General features: G+C 38.4%; 1 protein-coding gene across 3 annotated transcripts in view; it reads right to left on the bottom strand.

Annotated features, from left to right (window-relative positions):
• Nucleotides 1-27,991, bottom strand: part of ARHGAP42 (Rho GTPase activating protein 42) — a 307,262-nt gene that overhangs the window by 174,890 nt on the left and 104,381 nt on the right. For 2 of the 3 annotated variants that reach the window (XM_002708607.6, XM_051820336.3), the window contains exon 3: nt 16,304-16,365. The exons of the other annotated variant lie outside the window; for it this stretch is intronic. In XM_002708607.6, coding sequence (XP_002708653.1) covers nt 16,304-16,365 — 62 coding nt within the window. The remainder of the gene's footprint in view (nt 1-16,303; nt 16,366-27,991) is intronic. 3 annotated transcript variants of the gene reach the window in all.

Genomic DNA, 27,991 nt, shown 5'->3' with positions numbered 1-27,991 from the left:
AATTTTACTAAGCCTCTTTATAAGAGAAAAATATTTCTGGGATTACCCCAGAGATGACAACTACTAATCTAACAGGTTGAGCACACCAATCCAAAAATCTGAAATCTAAAATGTTAAAAAAAAATCTGAAAGTTTTTGAGCACCAATGTGAAGCTTACAAAGTTCCACATTTCAAAACCATCTGGATTTCAAATTTTATTCATTTATTTTAAGGTCAGAAAGTCAGAATTACAGAGAGGGAAAGGGTGAGACCAAGATCTTCCTTCTGCTGGTTCACTCCCAGATGGCAGCAATGGCCAGGACTGGGCAGGCCAAAGCCAGGAGCCAGGAACTTCATCCAGGTTTCTCATGTGGGTGGCAGTGACCCCACTTGATACATCTTCTGCTGCTTTTCCCAGGTAATTAGTAGGGAGCTAGATTGGAAGTAGAGCAGCCAGGACACGAACCAGTGCCCATATGGCAATCCAGTAAGCCATAACATTGGCTCCCGGATTTCAAATTTTTGAATTAGGGATGCTCAGCTGGTATTCTATGAAAATATTCTGAAATCTGGAATACTTCTGGTCCCAACCATTGTAGGTAAGTGATACTCTCAGTCTGTAATACTTTTCAGAGTCTACAACCACATTACTTCACTTACTGACAGTCCCTGCATAATCTTATCTAGCTACAAAAGTAGATTTAAACACCACCTATACGTTGACAATTTCCAAATTTTTTTTGCCTAATACTAAACATGTCCAAAACAAAATTTCAGTGCACAATTTCCCCACCCTACATCTCATGATCCTATCAGGCCCAAACCCTAAATAAGTAGTTTTTACTTGACAGATTTTACCTTCCAGGTGACAAAATGCCTGAAAACACTTTTGGTTGTCATAATTGGGGGGGGGGGGGGGGGCGGCGGGGAATGATGCCTTGAGAGTATAGCAGCCTGGGATGTGACTAACCATCCTAGAGTGCACAGGACAACAAAGACTTATCTCACCTAAAATATTAATGATCTGTATCTTGTATCAATCAGCAAATTCTATTGGTATCACCTGCAAAATAAGCCCAGCATCTGTCACTTTTACCTCTTCTACTATCATCTTAATGCAAACCATCCTTGTATCTTACCTAACGAAATCACAAAAACAGCCTCTTAACTGGCATTCTCGGATAGGGCATAGCATCCAGCCTTGTCCTCTGCAGCCTGCGTAACACAGCAATCAGGTTCCTAAATCAGCTCATGTCACTCTTCTGACAAAGGACCCTTCCACAGCCCAAAGTCCTGATTTTTTTTTTTTAATTTTATATATTTACTTAAGAGGTAGAATTACAGACAGCGAGAGGGAGAGAAAGAGAAAGAAAAGTCTTCCATCTGCTGGTTCACTCTCCAAATAGCTGCAATAGCTGGAGCTGGGCTGACCCAAAGTCAGAAGCTGGGAGCTTCTTCCAGGTCTCCCATGAGGGTGCAGGGGCCCAAGCACTTGAGCCATCCTCCACTGCTTTTCCAGGCACATTAGCAGGAAGCTGGTTAGGAATCAGTGGGACTCAAACCAGCACCCATATGGGATGCTGGTGCTGCAGGCGGAGGCTTAACCCACTCTGCCACCGCACCGGCCCCGATAGTCCTGTTCTTTCCAAAGCCGCAAACAAATGCCCTCCATCACGCCCTTAATATTATCTCATCCCACCCACTACACATTACCTTCTACTTCCCCATTTACTCCTGTGCTACAGCTTTATCAGCCTCCCTGCTCCACAGACACCCCAAGAAATCTCCAGCCTCAGGACCTATGCACTTTGCCATTAAGCAGTTTGAGCAACCTAACAAACTTTCCACCAGTGATCTGCACCATTGACTGCTGTTCTACCTTTGTCAGGTTTCTGTGTAAACGCCACCTAATTATTGAGGCACCCCTGACTGCCCTTCATTAAAACCTGTCTACACCCCCTCCACCATCTATCTGCCCTTATTTTCCTTTTTCCAGAGCATATATCGCCGCCTGATAATGTATTTTGACTCTCTTATTTGTTATGTCTCTGTCTACTAGAGACTGTTTTTGTTCACGGTTACATTCTCACCTCCTAGAATAATACTTAGCCCAGAGAAAAATATTAACAAACATTTGTTGAATAAATGATTTTTATGCTTTCCAACTATTTCAAAGTAGAAAATTCTGTGAGTTTTGTTTTGTAAATAAAAATAAAACTGTTATGCCTACTGGACCACAACATGCCTTGCTTCAGTTTCACAAGTCAACACTTCACAGCTGTATCTTTCAGCATTACAGTCAAGCAGAACCTAGATAGCCTATCATTAGCTTGCTTACTATGCAGAAGCTTGTTGACTGGAAAGTAACTGAGGAGACAGCAGATAGCTTCCGATTTTTTAAATATAAGCTCCCAAAATGCAGACAACTTGGAATCAGTCATCAACAGCATCCAGCAGAGAACACAGACCCAAAAGACAATGAAAATCAAAGACATTTAAAGTGGAAGTTGCATGTATGTCACCTATTCCACAAATTCTCTGAAGTCCAATAATTTATGTTTCATTTCCAAGATTTTGGTCATATTCATGTCTTACATTTTTCCTTATAAACTGAATCACTTCTTTTACTAGGCTTCCTGCAAAGCAATAATTTCCACTAAATGCAGTTGTTCTTTATCCAATGAAATAAATATGGAAATACTAAAATTTAAAATGTTCATTCATTTAATATTTAACACATTACTAGTGACTCCCATTTTACATTTTTGGGAAACAGTGAGCACTCCTCATTAAAAAAAGGAAGGAAAGAAAGAAGAAAAGAAGGAAGGAAGGAAAAAAAGAAAAGGAAAGGGAAGAAAAAATCCCAAGCAGCTTAATGTTTTACTGGATATCAATAATTAATTGGAATCTAGACTTTTCTAATTTTGTGTTCTGGTATCATGCTGACTCTGGAAAGCACATTTTACTTTATTTGCATCACTTACCAAGTATTGTGTTTTTGTGTGTGTGTGTGTGGTTCACAGAAAATAACACTGCAGGTGAAATGTAAAATGAATAGAATTAAAATCTCAGAGTGGTAGGGCCATTTTATTTTGCCATAATTCTATAGAAAGAAAATAAATACTATGTAGAGAACTTTTCTGACACCAAAATAGTTATGTGTGGTTGTACAAGTAAAGACTATCAGTTTTTTTTTTTCCAAACAGCTGTATTTCCACTGTTTAAAATACATGAAAAGTCTGAAGGTTTGGTAAAAGTCTGGAATATGATGAAGGTAATGTTTTCAGAGGGTAACCACATTTTCCAAATTAAAAAAGGAAATATGCGATCATCAGGATCAGCCTGAGGTTTACCACTACATAGCAAAAAAGTTAATCAGATTTCTAGTAGATTATTACAGTAAAAATCTCATCCAGTATACTTTGGGAGCAAAAGAAATGCTGATTAAATCATTTGCTTTAAAAATGCTTTACTGTATTAGTTTTCTATATATATTTAGTTCTCCTTTATTATCTTTAAAAATTTTTAATTTCACACATGAAAGTTATGCAGATCCTTTTTCGAATTATTCTTGAATAGTTTTAGGTTGTAACTTTATAGGTGGTACACTGAAATACAATTTATAGTTAACTTATTATCAGATTGGCTAACTTCTTATTTCTAATAATTTGTCTACAGGTTCTTTTGAACTTTCTGTATGGAAAAATCACATCAAAAATGAATTTTTGAGGCAGGTGTTGTGGCACAAAGGATTAAGCTGTCACTTGGGCTGCCCACAGCTTATATCAGAGTGCTCAGGTTCAAGTCCTGCCTCCACTTCAAATACAGCTTCCTCTTAATGTGCACCCTTGGATGCATCAGGTGACTACCTAAGCATTTGAGTCCCTGTCACCTACATGAGAGACCTGGATGGAGTTCCTGGCTCCTAGCTTCAACCCTTGCAGTTGCAGTCATTTGGGGGAATGAATCAGCAGATGGAAGACTTCTCCCCTCTGCCTCTACTTTGTCATTCTGCTTTTCAGACAAGTAAAAATAAATAAACTTATTAAAAATGGTTTATTGTATTCTAAGTCTTAGATCATTTACATCTTTGGTTTTGTGTTACTGTTCATATGAGGGACCCTCCAAAATACTACTGAATCTAAGCAGCAGTTCTGTACATCCTTCTGTGACTTCTGATTTTTGAAATTAAGGGTTTTAATATTTGAGTGAAGAATGTGTTCTAAGTCCTATAAAACTTCAGCAACAACCCTCTGTCATAATCTATTCAAATTACAATGTTAATGGGAACTTTCTTAGGGCCAGTATCCTGCTAGAATAGACTGATACTAAGCTGATTGCCCAACTCACAATAATTCCTCCATTTCTGTAAATAGCCTTCATATTCAGAAGAAAGTCTATGCAACGTACTCCATCCCTTTGTCCTTGGGGATTGGTCAAAGGTCTTTAAGTGACTTTTGCTGAGCCAAGTTTTCTTTCTTTATTCTTCCTCTATTTTTTTAGATGTGAAACACAACTAAGAGAAGGACGCTGACAAACAAATGACAGGCACAAACTAGAAGTCTTTTAGAGGCCTCAGATGTTGTGATTCTGGCTGTTTCTGAACCCCATGTGTAACTTGGCCTTTCCCACAGACAAGTGAGATGCCCTAGTGTCTTCCGGATGAGTTTGCTGTTTGCCTTATAAATGAGTGTCCTGGGTGACACACAAATAAATCGCAGCATGAAGCAACACAAGGCATCTAGACAAGAACCCATTATGAGTCCTCCTTTTCAAATTACAAATTCTGGTTCTAGGACACAGTGAAAGTTTATGAATAATTCACTACTTTCAATCAATATTATAACAAAGTAAAACATAATAAACTATTTACCATAATTTTGTAAGATATTACCACTGAGAAAAGTTAAGGAAGAATACACAGTATTTGTAATTATTAGTACTTATGTGAGATATTCTAATTATCTCAAAATAAAGTTTAATTAAAAAAACTTTCAGTCTCTTTCCTCTCAATGGTTATCTAATAAAATTTGTAAAGTTTTCTATAGTGCATGAACATTATGATTTTATGATTTAATAAAAAAAAGACAGAAAGCATTTTTGATCACTAATCCCTTAATTCTGAAAATCTGGCTGGTCGGCCAGCTTATATTTCCCAACCATTCACAGCTTTGTTACATTATTTAACATTTTCCTTTAAGATCTCTTTGATGTGAGTTTTTCTAGTCTGCTTCATGTCTACCTAAGTTTTTTTTTTTTTTTTTTTTTCCTGCCTTTTAAAATTAAGTACCTCTTCCAGGTGTCAAAGAACTTTCAGGAACTGCTTACACAATGATTTAACATACATACATACACATATGATTTTACATACTTTTTGTTAAAAAGTATGATTGTGTTTCCTAAGTATCAGAGAAAGACATCAAAGCATAGTATATGAAAGTGGAAAAGTCTCACTTATCTGTGACTATACCAATGAAAGTGATTTGAAAACGCAAATATGAAAGTGGAAAGATCTCAAGAAGGTCTGCAAGGCTGACTCCAGAGTGAGCTAAAGAACTAGGCTGAATACCTAACACAAGAAGACAAAAGAAGCAGAGATAGGAGGAAAGAGATCAGGAACCCAGGTGCTGCGTCCAGCTGCACACCATTGTGGATCATGTGAATAATCACAACCATAAGCAACAAAAACATTAACACCCCAAGAGTCAGGCCAAAGTAGTAAAATGAGGAAATATATTAAGAAATAAATTATCCATACAGTTTATATCTTTAAAGCAAAAAAAAAAAAATGATTGTAAAAGTGTTTGATTTGGAGTATCCTACTTTAAATTAATAATAATAATAATGATAATCATAGCACTATCAGGTAGAAAAATTCCCTTTATGCACTTCCTTCCAGTCAATGTCAGTTGTGAAACAATAAAATGATCTCAGAAAACAGGAAAGTATAAACATTGTGTGATTTTCATTTACCTATTTACAAACCTTTAAATTTAGCAATTTGATGTATATCCAGGAAACATTAGCAGTGAAACTGACATCAATAAGAGAAACAAAATCCATGCCCATCTGTCCATGAAATTGGCATGCCAAAATATATTTTACAATTAGAGTTACTCAGTTTTCTCTGTTGATTGCTAGCTCTGACGGCAAGACTTTTAGGAGCAGGCAACCTGAATTTTGCTAAGGAAAAGCACCACCTTCTTTCCAAGTATTCTTTTACAAGAACCTGTGAAAACTACTGCACTGGAGTCTCAGTTGTATTTCTTTTTATTCCCCCTTTCAGATTCTCCAGGGAAGAACTCTTAATGAGCAGTGAAATGACTAAAAAAAGGCAGCTTGCCAGTATATGCTTCACTTTCAGACCACTGTATTATTTCTATACTGAGATATTATCAGAATTTTGTTAGACGTTTTTAGTTATCAGTGTGAATCCTAAGTCCTTCTCAGTTATAGATTCAAAAGATGTTAATTCACAAATATTAATGCTGTGACCTATTTTCCGGAATCCTAAAAATTCTCCTTAAATATTTCATACTAAATTTATGAGGTTTGGAAAAAACATTTATTTCTCCATTAGCCTTAACCATAATGAATTAATTCTAACCACCTGAGAAATGGTCCGTAGGAAGCTTGTGATAATTCCCGAAAACCACATTTTCTCTTCCTGTCAAGGATCTCGTGCCACTAGAAAAATTTTTGAACAAGACAGCTTTCAGACTGTCTAATATACACAAGGGAAAAAAACAGTATTTAAAAGATCAGACCTCTGAGTTCCAAGTCCTTAAAACTTAAGGAAAAAATGGGAAGACACAGGATATAATAAGTCCAAAGATTCCGATTTAAGTCCTACACCTCCAGTTTTGTTGCATGCTATTGGAATCCATCACAGGAATGGCTCAATGAGTGCATGGTTATCATAAAAATGACTCATTTAGAGGCTGCTTCAGATTGCTGTGAGGACAAAATTAAGATGAATAGAAAGCACTATGTACATTTCCAAAATATAGATGAGTCACATGATTATTAGCAACAAAAAATAAAATTGCTGCAATTGTGGTGAACTGTGTATGAGCTACCTCCTCTCGACCCTACCATATTTTACCAGACAATGGAAAGCAGGGAATGAGAAGTCTCCACAATTCAGTCAATATGAAAACCAGAACAGTCCAGATAGTTGAGTTATGTGTTTTCTTAAAATTTCAGGTGAAGTCACCATATAAAAATGTTGGTATGAGGGCCAACATACCTAAAGTTTGTTTCTAATAAAATTTAACCTAAGACATATCAGAAATACACTCAATATTCATGCATGTGGAATGTTGGAATAGTGTGCCTCATTTATCTGAGACAATGAAGGAACTGGATTACTTCACAGATCATTGGAAGTAAGCATAGAGCAGCACTAATGCCAGAAACCAGATTAATCAGTATCATCTACCAATAGCACATATGCAAAGCAAAATGTTAAAGGAAAAGATTAAACAAATGAAAAATATTTCACCAAGAGAAATAGGTACATGTAATTTTCTCGAGATTTAAAATATTCTCCTCTTCCATGAATTCTTAGGTCAAAGGCAGAGGGAAGACGCAAGTAGCTTTATGAGATTTACTGAACACTTTTAGCTTTTGCATATGAGAAATTTGATGTGAGAACTATGAATGGATAAATAGGTCAAACTCCTTTTTTCTTAAAGATTTATTTATTTGAAAGTTGAAGTTACAGAGACAGAGAGAAGGAGAGATTAAGAGAGAGAGAGGTCTTCCATCTGCAGATTCTTTCCCTAAAACACCGCAACAGCCAGAGCTAAGATAGACCGAAGCCAGGAGCCAAGAGCCAGAAGCCAAGAGCTTCATCTGGGCCTCCCACATCAGTGGCAGGGGCTCAACCACTTGGGTCATCTTTCTGCTGCCTTTCCCAGGCCACCAGCAGGAAGCCAGACTGGAAGTGTAGCAGCCGGGACAAGAACCAGTGCTCACATGGGATGCCAGCATCACGGGCAGTGGCTTCACCTACTAAGCCATGATGCTAACCCCAGATAAGTCCTTGTTAAAATACATGCTTGTTTAAATAGGATGAAATATTTGATAATTAAGATAATTTCAAATGTATAATTTCTGTGTTTTAAGATAATTTTTGTAAGGCACTTAAGTGATATAATACATCACTTATCACATCTCACATACTATATCATCATAAATGTTAGCTGTGGTTATCAACATAATTCTTATTAAAATACAGTCTCAGTTAATAACAATATGAATAATACAAAGGCTGTAGAGCCCTTGCAGAACCAATTGTAAGTTATGTACCTTTGAGTTTTTTCTTTAAAATGGGCATAGACGTTGAGTATCTTTTATTTAAAATACTTGGGATGAGAAATGCTTCAGAATTTAGAGCAGATTTTTTTTTTTATTTTGAATACAAGTACAGATTTTACCAGATGAACACCTTTGCTTCAAAAACCCAAAATCCAACGAGTATCAAAATCTGAATGAAACCTTTTGAGAATCAACATGATTCTCAAAAACTTTGAGATTCTGGAGTATTTTTGGATCCAGCAGTTCAGATTAGAGAGGTTCACACTGGACCACAGCATACACCTGAGAGGACTGCTGTGTGGAGAAGCTAAAATACACTAAGCAATTACAGCAGCGTCTGACACCTTGGCAACACGCAGTGTCATTTGCTATAATGATCTAGAGCAGTGTTGCCCAGTGGGACTGTAAAGTCAGTCAAACAATAACTAACACATGGCATTCAGGTGCTCAACAGTCTCATGTTGCCAGTGTTTCATATATTGAGTCCCAAAGATCTATTCTTTGAAGGCTCACATAAGGCTCAAAATCATATAACCACCAAATAGTGTATGTTACTAACACTACACTTTTTTCCCCTTTCTTAAATAACCATATAAAACAATTTTGATTTTGCCCCCAAAGCACTCCTTTCATAGCCTGTTTATACCTAATGGGGTGGGGAGGCAAAGAAGGAAAATGAGTGAAGGTCTTTACATTTTTATAAATAAAATATTATTATTAATATTAATTAAAGTCATAAATTTCCCCTTTGTTCTGTCCACAATTTTTCTTTGCTCCAACATAATGCCCATACACTTTACATATTTCAAGAAAGTACTTTGACTACTCAAGGATAAGAATACCGACCTGGGAATTAAACAAACAATATAAATCCTGATAAACCTAAAGCCAAATTTTTAACTTACAAGGGTAAATGGTGAACATGGAGTGTAGTGAGCAATGAATAAATGAATAGGAGCAAGTTTGTGTGCATAAATTCTGCAAGACAAACACCAGGCAAAATACCCTGATGTTGAAGCTCATCCCATCAGTGACAAGTGTAAAGATCAGGGACTGAGATTACTACAAAGAAAGTGAGAGGCCTAGGGTTCCAGTGAGGGGTGGCAATTAGAGCAGCAGCATAAGGCAGATCGGGTAATTCAGACACTATCCTGAGAAGCACTGCAGTCACTGGGACCATATTCAATGAGTTTCTATTCATTATAACCACAAATCTCAAATACATGAGAGTGAATAAATCGAGCCTTGAGCAAGCTATCCAAATAGCTTTCTCCTGGTTCTCCTACTGATCTAATCTCTGTTGATCCTGCACATCTGAACAAACTCTAGACCCGATGCACCCTCCAGGCACTCCTCTCACACCTCTCCTTTTTAGACTCCACCTGCACAGACTGGGTGATCTCATCCATTCCCAGAGCTTTAAATGCTCCCCACATGCTGACAAGGTCTGAATTTATATTTCCATCCCCAGATGTTTCCCTGAACTCCAGACTGATATATCCAGCTGTTCCCTCCATTAGGCTACTTAGATATCCAGTAGGCAACTAAATAAATCCAAAATTTAACTCACTCTTTCCCTATTTCCTTCTCCAGCTCAACAGATCCACCAGCTATATTATTTTTCTTTGTAGCACTTATCACCAGCAGACATAATTGGTTTGAAGTCTGTTTCTCCCCAGTGGAATGAATACAAGCTACATAAGAGCAGGTAGTTCTGTCACAATATATAAGAACTAACGGTAATAATGTAGACCATATGGCAGGGGCCGGGCTCCAGGAGAGACACTCAGGATGAAGTCTGATGGAAAATATGGGGCCAGTCGTGACAGGCTGTGCATCAAGAAGTTCAGTGATCCATGCAAAGGTGTTAAGTCCAAAAGAAGCTTGTGGTGACACATTAGAAAGAAAACTAAGAAAATACCAGGAGCCATAGACCAGGGAGCAGGAAGGACAGAACGTGAAGGTAAGGATGGGGTTGTGGGTTGTAGTTCAAGGGGTTCATTGAGAAGGAATATCATATCCAAAGGGCCCAATAGCAAAGAAGCTGTTACTGTGTCATGTCCCAGAGGACACAACTGAGCACTGCATGCCACCCCAGGGGTTTTGCCAGCTATGTTAGCATTAGTTCAAATCACTTTTGAAGAGCCCGAGATGAAAGGGGAACACTTGCATAGCCAAGTCCACCACGACCAGAAGGAAAAGAGAGTGGTTTCTTTGCTGAGGAAACACTACTACAGGTCATATGGATTAGAAGCATAGCTATGGTAGGAGTATTGAGTCTGTCCACAAGGACACCCAATCTATGACACCTTCTACTCAAGGCTATCCAAACATTGCATTTTATGGGCAGCCTACCTACATGATGGCAGGTGTCCATTTACATCTTGGAAGACGCTGTATCATGGAAAATGTTGGTTTTTTTTTTTAATATTTGTTTCACTTATTTGAAATACAGAGTTACAGGGAGAGGTCTTCCATCTGCTAGTTCACTTACCAAATGGCTGCAATGGCCAGAGCTAAGCCAGTCTGAAGCCAGGAGCCAGGAGATTCCTCTCCGTCTCCCACATGGGTATAAGGGCCCATGGACTTGAGCCATCCTCCAATGTTTTCCCAGGCTCAATACCAGGGAATTGGATACAAAGTGGAGCAGCCAGGACTTGAATTAGTGCCCATATGGGATGCCAGCACTGCTGGCCAGGGAGGGCTTTAACCTGCTGTGCCACAGTGCTGGCCCTGGAAATTTTTTTTTTCCTATGGGCTGGTGTTGTGGCACAGTGGGTTAAGCTGCTACTCATAATACTGGCATCCCAAATGGGCACACACTGGAATCCTGGCTGCTCCACTTCTAATCCAGTTCTCCAATAATGTACCTGGGAAAGGAGTGGAAGATGGCCCAAGTACTTGCACCCCTGCCACCCATGGGAGACCTGGATAAGAGTTCCAGGCTCCTGGCTTTGGCTTGGCCCAGCCCTAACCATTGCAGCCATTTGGGGAGTGAATCAACAGATGGAAGACACCTCTCTCTCTTTCTGTCTCTCCTTCAATCTCTGTAACTATGCCTTTCAAATAAATAAACCTTTTAAAAAATTATTTTTCTAATGAGAAATATGAAACATGATAAACTATGCCCTCAAATGTTTCTGAAATGCATTTTCCATTATTTCCCTGAGTCATTTCTTTGTTGTTGTTGTCTAAAAGTTATGCATTTTCACACTGGTAATGTGGCACAGCAGGTGAAGTCACCACTTGCAACACAGGCATCCCACACCAGCGGGTCAGTTTGAATCCCAGCTGCTCCACCTGCAATACAGTGCCCTGTTACTGTGCCTGGGAAGGCAATGGAAGATGGCCCATGTACTTGGGCCCCTATGACTCATGTGGAAGATCTGGATGGAGTTTCTGGCTCCTGGCTTCAGCCTGGCCCTCCCCTGGCTGTTTCAGCCATTTAGGGATTGAAACAGTGGTTAGAAGATCAATCAATCAATCAATCACACTCTCTCCCCTTCTCTCACTATTGCTCTGCCTTTCAAATTAAATAAATCTTAAAATAAAAAAAAAAAACTTACACATTTTCAATTGGATTTAGCAAGATAAGAAGGATTTAGAAGATAAGAAGAGGTTTCATTTCTAAGGCCAATTTTGCTTTGGACTATTTCTGTAATCATTAAATCACTAAAATGATATATTTATCTTACTAAATATGGTAAATCACTGGTAATAAAAGAGAATTTAAAGTGTTAAGTACTAAGTGCCCCCTTACATCTTGATGGAAATTTAATTTTTGTTTATTTACTGTTTTGAGATACTTAAGACCCGGCTCAAATCACTTAATGCAAAACATTCATCATGTATCAAAAAGAATGATTAAATGGCTTTATAATTAACTGTTTTAATATTTCCTGGTACACAAAATATTCTAGTTTCCAAACAAAACACTGATTTTTAAAATACAAAATCAACAACTCTTTATGCAAAATCTGTTCTCAACTATACTATCAGTTGTAGTAATATCCCACGGCAGGGGGTAGTGTTTGGCTTCGCAGTTAATACACCACTTGGGATACCCACATCTCACATCAAAGTGCTGGGGCTTGAGTTCTGCATTTGCTTCTGTTTCCAGCTTTCTGCTAAAGCACATCCTGGGAGGCAGTAAGTGATGGCTCCAGTCACTGGAGAGCCAGCTAGCAGATGGAAGATATCGCTCCCTTCTCTTTGACTCTCTTTTTTTCCTCTCTCTTCTCCTTTCAAACAAATGAATAAATTTTTAACAATTACATCATATGACTGGAACTATTCAAAATTTAGATTTGCGCAACAAATGATTAGTTCAATTTTGACTGCAATTGTGTGGAAATGCATTCCTTTAGGCCTGTATCTATATATTTTTTTTCATTGACTTGAACATTATTTCTGACCTTCTGTAGAAAACAAGTAAAGCAACGAAAATCCACAGTATGACTTTGCTCATGAAAGCACATCCTCACAAACAGGACCAAAGGCAGACCTACACAGCTATCAATCATTAAGCACTGGCAGTCCAATCTTCATCTCTGTGGATAAGACACTCTACCACACTCCTCAGCCTTTGTCCTTGTCCTCTACCCTGTCACCACACTGGATGACCTTCAGATCTTGTCCATCAATCATCCCAGTCTCTGAGCTTGGCCTTCTCAATTACAAGGCCTGTGTTCCAGGTCAGCCACATCTTGACTTCAGCATTAGCAGGCCCAGCTTCAGAAGCAAGCTCACACATTTCAACTCCTATTCGTGATACAACTTGTGAGACTTCTCCCAGGTTCCCCTTTGTTCCCAGTGAACCCTCAACATAACCAGGTAATCAAGTACATCCTGTTTGTTTTCTAGAGGTATCAGTTCCCTCCTCCCTTAATTATTGCTATACTGACCCAAGACCCACTTTCATAGCATACAAGTCCATGTCCCTTTAATCTAGCACTCTGTCCTCCATGCCAACCACCAATTTGAATCTGACCATCGCTTTGTACTTACTGTCTCTGTGAAGTACTGGGCATTACTAGAAAAATCCATGAAAACATGGTTACTAGTTTTCCCTTGACATATGCATGATGTATACAACCTGATCAGCTATTCACTGCTGACTAGCAGTCCTGCTACTCTTCTCTTAAATATTCTGCCTCTGGTGCTTCTAAACTACTTCTAGAAACTTCTGTTCATAGCAGATAGTAAGTCCTTTCTAATACTATTCTCTACTTGTCCAACTGATCAATTCATTGTTACAAATTTCTATTATGTTTTCACTAATTCTTTCTTTCTACCTCCTCAAAGACGACTTTTTTCCCCTGGTGCTTACAAGTTCTCCTCAGTGCCAAAGGAACATTTTGCTGACTCTTTTTCTTCCCACAAGCTACACCACACTTTCCCATATTCTTTGCATTAACACATTTTCAAAAACTGTAACTCATGCCAGTTGGTTTATTGTACTCCTGAACTATTTGAACAGGATCTGAGTCACAGCCTCAGCAACCCAGGACTATTTGTTCTCCTGGCTTCCCTGATATTTGCAACTCTTAATTTTCACATCTAATGACTCTTTCCCATTCCACCATCAGCTCCTCTTCTGCACTGTAAGTGCAGATCCTGCCCAGGACTCCCTGCGGAAGCTGGACTAACACTGTAAGCTCACAGAGCTAGACTGAGATGTATCTATAAAGCATTAAATAATCTAAAAGCATCTAAATAATCTAAAAGCATCTAACTTAGGTTTTACAACTCAGACCAAAGTCACTGCAGAGAAAGTAGTCTCTGGATCCTCCCACCCCCAACCTGCCCCAGAAAAGCTAAGTCTGCCATAAACCCTTACAAGTATCTACTCTAGATCACATTGTATGTTTGTCTCTTTAATACTGGGGGCAGATCCATGGTGTAGGCTAGTATTTCCTAAAAGAATGTGATCACCTTCCCACCACCAACACTACCCTTGGTATTTCTTCCCTACTTTATCTGTTTCTCACATGGCCGCCAAATTAACCTTTTCTGAATCCCATTTTGATCCTATCATTCTTCCCTTCAGGAGCTCCTGGCAATTCTCCCACTAATAGCAAACACTAAAACCTCTTGGCCACAATCAACTGTCTGCTAATCCTTTCTAAGAACCATCTGCCCAATTTCTCAAATATAGACAGTACTTTCTCTAACCTTGAGGCTTAGTTCAAGTTCATTAAAATGACAATCTTACCCTACCTACCTGATCTTCCATACCTCAAGCAATGCAGGACACCTTGAGGGTACCCTTTTCAGTTTAGCAGCACCACACTCTGCCAGATTCCTAGAGCATTTAGTGCACACTTGAGTATTCTATTTATTATGTATATGACTCCCAACTGGATAGTGAATCCAATGAAAGCAAAGCCAATGTGTTTTTTTAGAAAACTTTTATTTAATAAACATAAATTACAAAAGTACAACTTTTGGATTATAGAAGTTTTTACCCCCATAACCACCCTTCTACCTGCAAACCATCCCATCTCCTACTCCCTCTCCCATCCAATTCTTCATTAAGATTCATTTTTAATTCTCTTTATATACAGAAAATCAATTTAGTATACACTAAGTAAAGATTTTCAAAAGTCTGCACCACACAGACACACAAAGTATAAAGTACTGTTTGAAGACTATTTTTTCTGTTAATTCTCATACTACAACACATTAAGGACAGAGATCCTACATGGGGAATAAGTGCAAAGTGACTCCTGTTGATGATTTAACAATTGACACTCTTACCCATGATATCAGTAATCACCCGAGGCTCTTGTCATGAGCTGCCAAGGCTATGGAAGCCTCTTGAGTTCACAAATTCTGACCTTATTTGAACAAGGCCATAATCAAAGTGGAAGTTCTCTCCTCCCTTCAGAGACAGGTACCTCCTTCTTTGATGGCCCCTTCTTTCCAGTGAGATCTCACTCACAGAGATCTTTCATTTAGGTCATTTTTTGCCACAGTATCTTGGCTTTCAATGCCTGAGATACTCTCATGGGCTTTTTAGCCAGATCCAAATGCCTTAAGGCCTGATTCTGAGGCCAGAGTGCTGTTTAGGACATTTGCCATTCTATGAGTCTGCTGTGTATCTCACTTCCAACGTTGGATTGTTCCCTCCCTTTTAATTCTATCAATTTTATTAGCAGACATGGTCTTATTTATTTGATCCCTTTGACACTTAATCCTATCTTTACAATCAGTTATGAACTTAAACTGATCACTTTAACTAGTAATAAAACCAATGTTTTGAACAAGACAGTATCCCTCACTGTAACTGAAAATTAGCAGCATAATTATCACCATCAACATGTATTTATTATGTGCAAGGGGTTGCTCTAAATGCTTTACAACAATCATGGGAGTACATGCTACTATTTCTGCCACATCACAGATAAAAACATTAGGTCACAAACTAGATATCATGACAAAAATTTTAATTCAATAGATACAAAATTGTATTTTTGAATGGCTAAATATATTACCAGTAACTATGCTCTAATAACTTTGCATTAATTAATCCATCAATCTAGAATACTTTGCCCATTTTCCTCGCTTAGCAAAATCTTCCTGGCCCTCAAAAATCTAACTCCAGTGCCACCTTTCAAAACAACCTCATGTAATACCCTGGTAGGGTTAGTTAGTTACTCCAGCACCAAAGTTATCACAATATAACTTCTAAATGTTTGCTGAATTAGAATGGGTTTTTTAATGGTAGCATCTAAGTATTTTTGATTCTCGGGACAATTAAATTATAAGTAAAATAAAGATAATTTATATGTGGTAGATAAAAAACAAACAATATAGCTTATATATTATATATATAATTTTTCATAATTATACTCACAAATCTTCTCACAAATACATGTAGTATTTAGGACATGTGTCAAATCAGGGAGTATTGTAGAGCTGATTAATTCAAGCGATCTACTGTTTATTTAAGTGTGTCTAAACAAGGCAATAGTCCTAAGAAGTAGGGAACAGACTTACCAATCTTCGTCTTTCTTCTTCTACTGCAATAAGCAGCCTTGCAAATTCTTTTAGAGACTGAGCTATTTAATAATAAAAAAAAGTGTTAATCTTTTTTTCATTGATAACATCAAATCATTCACAAACTTTACAATGAAATCAGTTATTGATTTGTCTATATTATACTCTGTGGCTTCATGTTATAAGCACAAAATGCTATATAATAGAATCCTAGCAACTAGCAGCTATAGATACCAAGGTATGTTTCCCCTGAATGTTGCAAATCAAAGGTTAGCAGGTATCAGGCATAATATTTTTTCATCAAAGACACTTGGAGAAATAGATATTGTATATTTTAATATATAAAACACATATCAGTACATAAAAATATAGTATTAAAATCACTTCTAAATTGTAATCTACAGCCGGCGCCGCGGCTCACTAGGCTAATCCTCCTCCTTGTGGCGCCGGCATCCTGGGTTCTAGTCCCGGTCGGGGCGCCGGATTCTGTCCCGGTTGCCCCTCTTCCAGGCCAGCTCTCTGCTGTGGCCTGGGAGTGCAGTGGAGGATGGCCCAAGTCCTTGGGCCCTGCACCCCATGGGAGACCAGGATAAGTACCTGGCTCCTGCCATCGGATCAGGGCGGTGCACTGGCCGCAGCGCGCCAGCCACGGCGGCCACTGGAGTGTGAACCAACGGCAAAGGAAGACCTTTCTCTCTGTCTCTCTCTCTCATTGTCCACTCTGCCTGTCAAAAAATAAAAAATAAAAAATAAAAAAAATTGTAATCTACAATGAAACTTTTTCTTTAATCTAGAAGTAATAAATTCAGCACTATTTCGATGTACTTAGTAGCAGCCAGTAACACAAGATTTTCCATGCACCTCTAGAAGCTCCAGGTTCATGGATTTTTAAATATACTGTATTCTGAAGCAGTCAACTTTACTCACATACGCAAGGTATATGAGACCCCTTCTATTCAATTCAGTGTGGTCAGAAGGACCAGAAATATCAGCATCGTGGAAGCTTGTTAGAAATACAGACTCCCCAACCTGTTTTCCATGGCGTCCATACTAATTTACATTCTCATCAACAGTGTGTAAGAGTTCTCTTTTTGCCACATCTGTCCTTTGCTTTAGTTATTTTTGTATTTTTTATAAAATACAAAAGCTATTTTAACTGGAGTGATGTCTCATTATGGTTTTGATTTGCATTTTCTTAATTAGTAATATGAAGCAATTTTTTCTATTTTGGTGGTCATTTGTGTGTAATCTTTTGAAAAACAGCTATTCAGATTATTTGTCTACTTTTAAATTGGATTATCCTTTAAAAAGTGAAAATAGGTCACCATAAGATCCAGCAATCTCACTACCAGGTCTACTTGCAAGAGAAATGAAATCGTTATGTCAAAGAAATATCTGCACTTATTGTTGCAGCACTATTCACCATACCCAAAATATGGACTCCATCAAGATGTCCATCATCAGATGTACGGATAGAAAGAATAAGGTATACATAAACGCAATGGAATATTATTCAGTCATTAAAAAAAGAATGCAATCCTGTGATCTACAACAAAACGAACGGAACCATTAGATATCATGTTAAGTGAAATGAGCCAGACACTGAAAGACAAATACTGTATGTTCTGTCTGTCTCACAAGTGGAGGATTTAAAAAAAAAAAAAAAAAAGAGGAGAAAAAAAGTTTATCTGAATGCAGAACAGCAATTACTAAAGACTCAGAAAAGTGGAGAGATAGAAAGAGGGTAGATAACAAATACCAAACAAAGGATAGGTGACAGGTACAACTCCTATTGTCCCACAGCACAGTGTGGTGACTACAGTTAAGAATAACACATTTTGGCTGGCGCCACGGCTCAATAGGCTAATCCTCCGCCTGCAGCGCTGGCACCCAGGGGTTCTAGTCCCGGTCGGGGTGCCAGGTTCGTCCTGGTTGCCCCTCTTCCAGTCCAGCTCTCTGCTGTGGCCTGGGAAGGCAGTGGAGGATGGCCCAAGTGCTTGGGCCCTGCACCTGCATGGGAGACCAGGAGAAGCACCTGGCTCCTGGCTTCAGATCAGCGCGGTGCGCCGGCCGTAGCGGCCATTGGGGGGGTGAACCAACAGCAAAGGAAGACCTTTCTCTCTGTCTTTCTCTCTCACTGTCCACTCTGCCTGTCAAAAAAAAAAAAAAAAAGAAGAAGAAAGAATAACACATTTTATATTTTATGAAGAACTGGTTGAGAGGAGCTCTAAACTACAAACATAAAGGATAAGAAAATGGAAATTCTCATTGCCTTGACTTGATCAGTACATGCTGTATACATGCACTGAAAAACCACTCTGGACCCCATAAATATATACAATTATTATATGTCAATAAATATTTTTAAAAATTAAAACAGAAATGTGGACTCTCAAGCCTCTTTCCAGAATTTGAGGTTTAACAAGATCCCCGGCAGATCTGTCTGTGTACTGAAATGGGGAAGCATTGCCTTAGAAATCCATCTGCTCCTCTATTGTCACAGGTTTAGTGTGAATTAGAGAAGGAAAATCATGTAAATTGGAGTAGGAAGGAAACAAATATTCAGAAACAAATCAAAAAATAAGTAAATAAATTAATGGGGAGTTAAAGTAGCACAGTATTTTAAAATGCGTAGTCCCAAGTGGCAAGTAGGAAGTCACTCAATCTACACCAATTGTATTTAATTTAGTTAATATGATTTATTAACTAAAGTCAGAATGTTTAAGTTACACAAGCAGCAACACCTATAGGGTGAATGCAAAATTCATTTCAAACTTTAAATTTTCCCCCTATGTCTTTGTTCATCGCTTCCTTTACCCATGTTAATACTGAAAACATTCTGTGAGATGAGTCTAGAAAGTCTGACCAAAAGCTTCCAGTAAAGGCATGACTGTGAGAAAACAAATCAACAGTCTCTTCATCAACAAAATTCATTAAGGGAGAAAAAAATGTCTTCCATGTAAGAGTTTAAAATTCCAATCTAGGATTTATTTTTCTCTTTTCAGAAGTACTAGGATTACGCTACCCAAGCTGGTATGAAATAGTATCCCTTCGATTACTTCATCCTGGATTTTATTCATGGTAACCATAACAGAAATCAAAAGATTACCTGGGAGACTCTGGTTAATCTGATAAACATGGTGAAGGCCTTATGATTACGTTTAGGAAAATATTTTAAATTCCTCAAAAATATTGATATTAATGCTGCAATACATCTCAGTTTTGACAACAGTTAAGCAGAAAAGAAAAGTATTTTCTAAATATAAAGGAGATTCTGGAATACATAATACCATATCACATCTTTTAACTTGTGGTAAAGAAAGCATTCCATCATTCTGGCAACAAGCTCCTCCCATCAAAGCTCTGTTTATGAGCCTGAAGAAGAGGTCAACAAAACTTTAGATGATGGAAGGCAATGTCAACAGACTTACAGAAAGTAAGTAAGTGTTAAGTATACTTGGGCTGCAGGAATTGGAGGCAGAAGGTACTCCAGGAGGTAAGGGGAAAAAAGGGATTAAAAATGGGGAGGATAATTGAAGATAAGTCTATGTAGAAAGCACATTCACCCTAGATTTCTAACTCAATCTTCCCAATTTTTTAATAAAAATAAAAAAAAATTTTATCTCAGATGTTTTCTTTGACTGGAACCTACTGGACAATGCACTCTAATAAAAAAAAGAGGAATGCGCCCAAAGTAGAGGATGTAGAATCAAGGAAATAGCTCCTGTCTTCTCACTTCAGCCAGGCTCAGCCCTGGCTCTTGCAGCCATTTGGGGAGTAAACCAGAAAACAGAAGACCTCTCTCTTTCCCTCTTTCTCCGTAACTCTGCCTTTCAAATAAAAAAGAAAAGTGAAAAATAAAACAATTTGCAAATTCGTTATTTTCCTACTAGCCTAATGCTAAGAAGACATATGTCACCTATTATCAAGTTTTGCAAAGGGGTAAAAAATACATAGATCATACAAGCCTGTAAGTTGCTATTCATACACACACACACACACACACTCTTGATTTTATTTGGGGGGGGCACAGTGGAAGCTACCACTTGGTCAACACATAAAATGACCACTGGCCAGTGTAGTCCCAGGCAGTATATCATGCCTGTGATGGCTGCTAAAGGCCACAGGATTCTTCAGGGTACTGACCAACAGTAAATCATGTAGTTAGCCTAAATCAGGTTTTATAACAACTATTCAGATTCTCATTTTGCTGTTCTCTGCCTTTGTCTAAAATGAATGATGCTTTATTTAAATGGCTTTCTGGTCTGTTTTCCATATAAATTCTATTTATAGTCTTGGTAAGATAATAATTGACTATAATGGAAATGTCTGAGATGAAAAATTTTAACATGCAAAAGCAATTGCATGTCTAGTTCCCCACAACAAAAACCACTCTCCCTCTAGCAGTTTTTGGGGACTGGACCTAATTTAACAATAAATTTTGTTCCTTCTTTTTGTTGACTTTTAAAGGAAAGGATGTCAAAAAATTAAATTGCTCTCTTTAAATACTGTAGTGTCAGTTCCTTAAAACTATACAATTCGTGGTACAAATGAAAATATTATTCACATTCATTACTTGTTTCTATGAGAAAATAAATAGCCAAGCACACTAAATATACATTTTATGAATTAGTAATAGGGGTCTACCAACTTTAATCCCACACTAAAGTTTCCTTCTTAATCTTTTCATTTGTAATATCAAGGTAGTAGTTCACCAGGAATAAGAAAACACAATCCTATAAAGCAGGTATAAGAGCTTTAGGGTATTATCAGTTCACTGGAGTTCAGGAGAATGGCCTGATGGGGATCTCCAGGCACTTCCGTGCCTTCCCACCATCAAAGTCTGACATATTCTAGGCAAATGCAATCTAAAGCAGCTCCCCAGAAATGAGTGGAAGTGTTAGAATTTCTTTTTGATAAGACCCACAAATGCCCTAACAGACCACGAGAACCATTGAAAGTCTGTTCTACATGAGACCTTGGGTGTGTGTGCAGACACACACACATACACAATAACCACTCTACCACTCATCACATGGTTTCATATAAAGGTACTGCAAGAAGTCTGTGGGAAAATGAATTAAATGAATTCATTATTTTAGTACAAAAATATCTATGTATTATTTTTAATAATACATTTTCTGTGTTATGAAAAAAGATGTTTTTGTACCAAAAAATTTTTGCATCAAATAAGCTCATAATTTTAATTCCATGTTCTACAAACTTTTTGAAGCACACTCATAAAGAGCTACTGATTTTGTGTGAATGTTTCAACCACTTCTAAGATTTTACTCAAACAAAATCTGAAAATATTTTTACTATATATAGCGGATTACTAGTACCAAAGTGTAAGTAATTATTTATTATATTTCATATTTTTTCATGTAACAATATTAATATTTATATATATAACAACCACTTTATTATTTGATTTTCAGGGTTGAGATTAACATCCAGGTGATGCCTTTGTTTTATGATAGGAGTTTGATTTACTGAGTGACGCATTTTAAAAACAATACTAAGTGGACTTTCAAGATGATCCCTAGTAGTTAAAATAAATTTAACAATACATTCCCAGGATCTCTGTGCTCTACAAGGTAAACATATCAACTCTTTATCTAGAATTCATGAAATATTATGAAATGGTAGGTGAGACACACTGGAAAAATATGTCAGCTATCTAAATTCCTGCCACCTGCATGAAACTTTCCTGGCTCTTTTCATCAATAATAATCTCTCCACTTCCTGTCCATCTGCAACACAAGATTACTGGGGAATAGTCAAATTATAGCTTCATCTATGTATTTTTAAACTTTCCAACAAATTACTGAGGTCAGGAATACTGCTGTAGTTTTTCTTTTTAGCTCCACAAAATAATACTGAAAAAATACTTTTGGGACAAAAGCAATCTATTATGCAAGCATATTTATGACAGGCTCACAGAGTATAAACATTCACAAAAACAACAGTCGAATCATGCTTAGATAGTGAGGAAGTATGATGATGGCTTCTATATCATAAATTCTGAAACATTCTTCAACAGTTGAAAAATATCTACATCTTAACTTAATCTTTTGAGCAGGCTTAAACTCACCCTACTGTTTTCTTCGTTTGTTTGACTTGAAAATGTACTTACTGTTTGAAAATAAGAATGAGAATAAAGAAAATCACTCTCTGTTCGTTATTAACATGACTCCACTATCTTAAATACTTAGTCTTATACAAGTAAAGACATCAATGGCTAAACAGGGTAGTCTTTATATATTTTACAAGGTCAATGAGGATTGAGAATGCCTGTCTCTCTTACATCCAATTAACACTTATACCAAAATAAGAGATTGCTATACTGAATATTTCTCCAGAAGACTTTCCTCAATCTTAAATAGCATAAATACAAGTATCTACCCAAACAGTACAGGTCACAAATTCAATGATGTCAACAGCATACTACATCATTTTACTAGAGTAGTCAATCACTTAAGACCTTCAGATAATGCTACAGTGCAGAACTGAGTCTGCAGTAAAGGTGTAGACTTTGTTAAATCTCAAGGAGGATATGGAAATCTTTAAAAGTCTATTAAAGTCAGATTGAACCAATGCAATTACATTTTTTATATTTACACATTTTATTCATCCAGATAATGCCCCAAAACTAACCTTTATTTTCTATTTGGAAGTGAGGCAGAAGAGAGGCACAGGCTTCATCAAGCCCCCTCTGGACCGCCTTTTCATAGAATAGGAAACAGGCATTAAAACATCAACACTTAAATTGGATATGAGCCAGAGCATGTAAATTGGTTACATCCTTCTAGATCTGGCCACACTAATAAGAGAAGGAACAACACACCTAGCCAAGTGACACTCAGCATTACACTACAAAAGCAACCAATGATTTAAGGAACAACACATCACCAGTTCTTCATGCCTGAAACTCTACTAAGAGAGTTTTAATTCTCTGTTCAGAGAATTGCAAGATTAAAGGTAAAATAGGACTGCAGTATCCAAAGGACAGTTTTGATTGAGGAACAATTTTACTCATAGACAAAGCAAGAAGCACAGTCAGCTTGTGATATGCTTGAATATAAACACTACCTCGGCAAAAACAGTCAGAGTGGTGCTGTAACTGACAGTAACTCACTCACCAGACATTTCTTGTCTTTGGTAGCAATTAACACCCCCACTGATAGGCCATCCACTCTGTCTACTACACTAGCATTATTTGCAACCACAAATTCTATTTATTATTTTCCAGGAGCCACAACATCAAAATCAGATTTTTCCATTCCATTTGTGCCTTCAAGCTCTAAGGATGCTTCAACACAAAGCAAATAAATTGCTTCCTAAACCAGCAGAGAAGAAAAAGTCACAGGCCTACTGACTACTGAATACGGGCAGGTCACTGAAATACTCCCTAGTTTTCACATGCATTCATAGTCCCTTGGAATCCAAGATCTCATATGCAATGCACATGGAAATTTAGTTATCTTTAAGGTAACTAAGCCTAGTTCTCTACAATGTCCTCCTTGCAGTGAGATTTTTTTAATTAACAAATACAAGTTAAAAATAGAATGATATAAAAAATAAGTCCCTGAAAACTTGTATAGTCATGTACCGCATGAATATACTTGGGACAACAATCAACTGCATAGACCACAATAGTCCTCTAAGATTTTTTTTTTTTTTTTTTTTTTTGGACAGGCAGAGTGGACAGTAAGAGAGAAAGAGACAGGGAGAAAGGTCTTCCTTTGCCGTTGGTTCACCCTCCAATGGCCGCCGCGGCTGGCGCGCTGTGGCAGGCGTACCGTGCTGCTCCTGGTCTCCCATGGGGTGCAGGGCCCAAGCACTTGGGCCATCCTCCGCTGCACTCCCGGGCCACAGCAGAGAGCTGGCCTGGAAGAGTGGCAACCGGGACAGAATCCAGCGCCCCGACTGGGACTAGAACCCGGGATGCTGGCGCCGGAGGTGGAAGATTAGCATAGTGAGCCGCGGCGCAATTATTTGATATTATAGCATACTTTCTTAATTATGAACAAAAGCAATTCACAGCCTATAAATGAAGAGAAAGGTAAGAAAATTAAACTTAAGTTAACTGAGTATTCTGCACACAGCTGAAAACAGTCTGGTTTCTGCCTCAGCAACTGTCCATCACCATCACTTGGGCCAAATTTGGTCTCTCTAGCCCTCAGATGCCAATCCAGACTCTAAACAGAACACATGTTAAGAAATCCCTACTTTGGAACACACTGGTTTATTTTCAAATGATTTTTTCATGCTTTCCTGGTTCTTATTTATTCCCTAATCATATTAACCAGACTCTTATTATTTTTTAAAGCTTTTTTCATTTATTTGAAATGCAGAGTTACAGAGAGAGAGAGAGAGACAGATCTTCTATCCATTGGTTCATTGCCCAAATGGCCACAAAGCCATTAGCCTGGAACTCCACCTTGGGTCTACCATGTAGGTGAAAGGGGCCCCAGCACTCAGGTCATCTTCTGTTACTTTCCCGGATGCACTAGGAAGCTGGATGGAAAGTAGAGTGTCGCTCCCCGTCTTCGTGGAGGAACGACACAGGACCCTGCGCTGTTCTTTTTTCTGCTCGGCCCTCCCCGGGTTTGCTGCTGGTTCTTCCCGGGTTGGCTACCGACCCTTCCACCTCCGTGGAAGGGCGGTTCCCCCTAGCCACTTTTCCCCACTTCCGCGGAGGAGCGGCACACCGCCGGCCGGCTCTCTCGGGGGCTGCACAGGTGTTCCTTCAGATAGATGTTCCTCGTGCATGTTGTCTCTCTCCTCCTTTATAGTCCTTTTCCACCAATCCCAACTCTGCTACCCACACGCTGAGTATGCTGCTCTCCTCCAATCAGGAGCAGGTCCTGCAGCTTGTCAAGTTGGTGAGAGGCAGCTGGGTAGAAGCTATTTCCTCCTCTCCCAGCGCCATATTGTGGGAGAGCAGATGCATAGAATAAGTCTTAATTCCAGTAACTTAGTCTAGTCCGAGTTGCTCCCCACAGTAGAGCAGTCAGGATTTGAACTGGTGTGCATATGGGATGCCAGCCCTTTCCCAGACTCTTTGTATGGGTTATGACCTGTAATCTAGTCCCTTTTTAAATTCCCAACTCTCATTCCTGGTGCTTCCTTACAAATGGTTCTGACATTCTACAGCTCAATAAGCAGAAATCTATGCTATACTTTCATCTGGTCCACCAACATGGGTCCTGGCACTGCCTGCCTCTGCACATTCAGGCTGAGATTCAGAACTGGCAACTCAATCTTCAATCTTTCATTCTCTTCTAGTTTAAACATTACCTAGTCTGGTTTCTCTCATCCAACAGCATAATACTTGGGCACAAAATAAGAAAGAAGCCTTCTGCAAATCAGAGACTTGACCTATAAAAAGAGCTACTACAACTGCTCTAGCCTGTTAGGATTACCAATGAAAACTGGGAATTATCATGTCTTTAGGATCAAAGTTACAATGGAGGTACAGAAATGATTCTAGGTTATATACCTAACATTTTTCATTAGTATAGTCTCCTTGAACTGACACAGGTCTGCTAGTAATATCTGCTTTGAAACTGCCCAACTACAAAGTAGTTTGAAACTACAGATGTGACACATGTGCATATGTTTAACTTACATTCACACCCAAAGGACACCAGAAGTTCAATATTTATTGGGTGCAGTACACATATAGAAAAGGCTAAAATTTGTCAAATGAACACATACAAATATAAAAAGTACAACTTTTAATTTCACATCATTCCAAAACTTGATTCTAGGTGGTTTTCCCCTAAACTTTATCATACAATATCTTATTTGTTCAAAAGAATTCCATTTGACTTTTCAAGAAGACATTAAACTGAGAATTCAGAATGAAGCATCATCGTGTCTAACACAGTCTGAAAGTCACATACTTTCTTGATTATAAAAGTATTTCCCCAAATGTGTGAACACTCATATTTTGGAGCTCCTCTATCAACAGGTAGCATACTATATATCTTCTTTCTTTTATTGTCCCCTCTATGACATGAGGTACTGAAGTAGGTATTCTCTTCATTTCACAGAGAAGAGGAGGATCAATAGCTGGGGACCTTGTCCTGATCTCACTGCTGGTAAGCGGAGAAGCAGGTATTTAATTCTGATTGTTTGATGCCAAAGGCTATTCTCTTGAGCAAACCATTATTGCCAAGTGAAAAGGAAAAAAAAGAAAGAAAAGAGTGCCAGCCTACTACCCTACTCCATTACAAGAGGAAAGAACAGGCTTATCAACTGAAAGGCAAACAGTCCCAGGGCTTGTCTGTGCTCAAAGGGTAATGAGGCGCCAAGTATCCTGCCTTAATGGGAACAATCAGCAATGTGTTGTTGACAAACACCTCGCACTCCCCCTCTGCCTACTGCCATCAGGAACTGACCTCTCAGCACTCTTCACATTCCGCAGCCTGCAGCACCCAGTCATCCTCCCCCTCTGCACCCAATCCTCCTCCGGCCACCACCCTACTGAAGCTTCCACATCCGCTTCTTGCCCAGCTTCTTTTCCACAACCTCTTCACCTCCAGCGACCTCTCAATGCAATTCACACACCCACAAGGACACTAAGAGTTCAATTTATCTAACCCCTTTGCTTTTGCTTTTTGGCAACCCCTTTATTCAATTCCAGTTTACTCCTAATCTTATTTCCCACAGTGGCTATCTAAAAAGAATGTTCTTCTTTCTCAAGAACCCAACCCCAAACTTCCCCTCACTCTTACCAGATGGCCTAGCCTTCTGTTTCTCAGAGAAGTTCAAGATCCTCTGATCAACTGGCTTTACTCATTCTCTTAAACCTGCTTCCTTGCTCAGAAAAGGGGTCCTCCTTTTCTCAAAAGCAACTCTGCAATAAGCTTCAAATGTTACCCCTACCCCTTATACCTCCTCTGTGTCAATTATTTCCATCATCACTCCTCCATCTTCAACAACTATTTCCAGTTCCCTTTGGTCTACAAATGAACTCCAAGGGTCCTATAGAAGGAGGAGGAGACTTTTCTGATACCAACATGAGTACAGCGCAAGTCTCTTCAATGCACACTATCCCATGAGAAAGTCACACACAAAATTCTCAGATCTATCACAGTTCTCTACATGATTCAGAAGGGAAACTAAGTATACATGTTAAATACATGCATGGCCACAGAACTTGCCCAGCTAAACTTTAAACCAAATTAATCTACTGCAATGTCACTCCTCTAGACACAACTCCACAGCCATATTAAGTTTCACAAATCAAATTATCTCCTGGGACCTTCTACTTTGAGATTTTTGCCTGAATTTAAATTTTAGTATAGGACAAAAACATAATTATTTCCACCCTCAGCTACCCTGGGCAGATAGGAATACAGAAATGGGCTCATAACTGAATTCTCCTTCCCTCCCTCCCTCCCTTCCTTCCTTCCTTCCACACTTCCAATCATCCTTACTTATGCAGGTAAAGATCTTACCTCATCTCTACATAATATTATACTGGTTTTCCAGCTTCCATGGCCCTAACTCATTATATATACTAATGCCAGAGTAAAATTCCAAGTAAGATACCTTTGATCACATCATTATGTAACCATTTGAGAATTCTGAGTTGATAACAACCCATACTGTACATGGCAAGTGACTTGGGATCTCCATGATGTCCCTATGAGTACTTCTTCCATGTATATCTTA

This window comes from Oryctolagus cuniculus, chromosome 1 (assembly GCF_051225735.1).
Source record: "Oryctolagus cuniculus isolate XC-2025 breed Fujian yellow rabbit chromosome 1, ASM5122573v1, whole genome shotgun sequence".
Taxonomy (NCBI): domain Eukaryota; kingdom Metazoa; phylum Chordata; class Mammalia; order Lagomorpha; family Leporidae; genus Oryctolagus; species Oryctolagus cuniculus.
The sequence above is the reverse complement of the archived record's forward strand: the minus strand, read 5'-3'. Positions and strand labels throughout refer to the sequence as shown.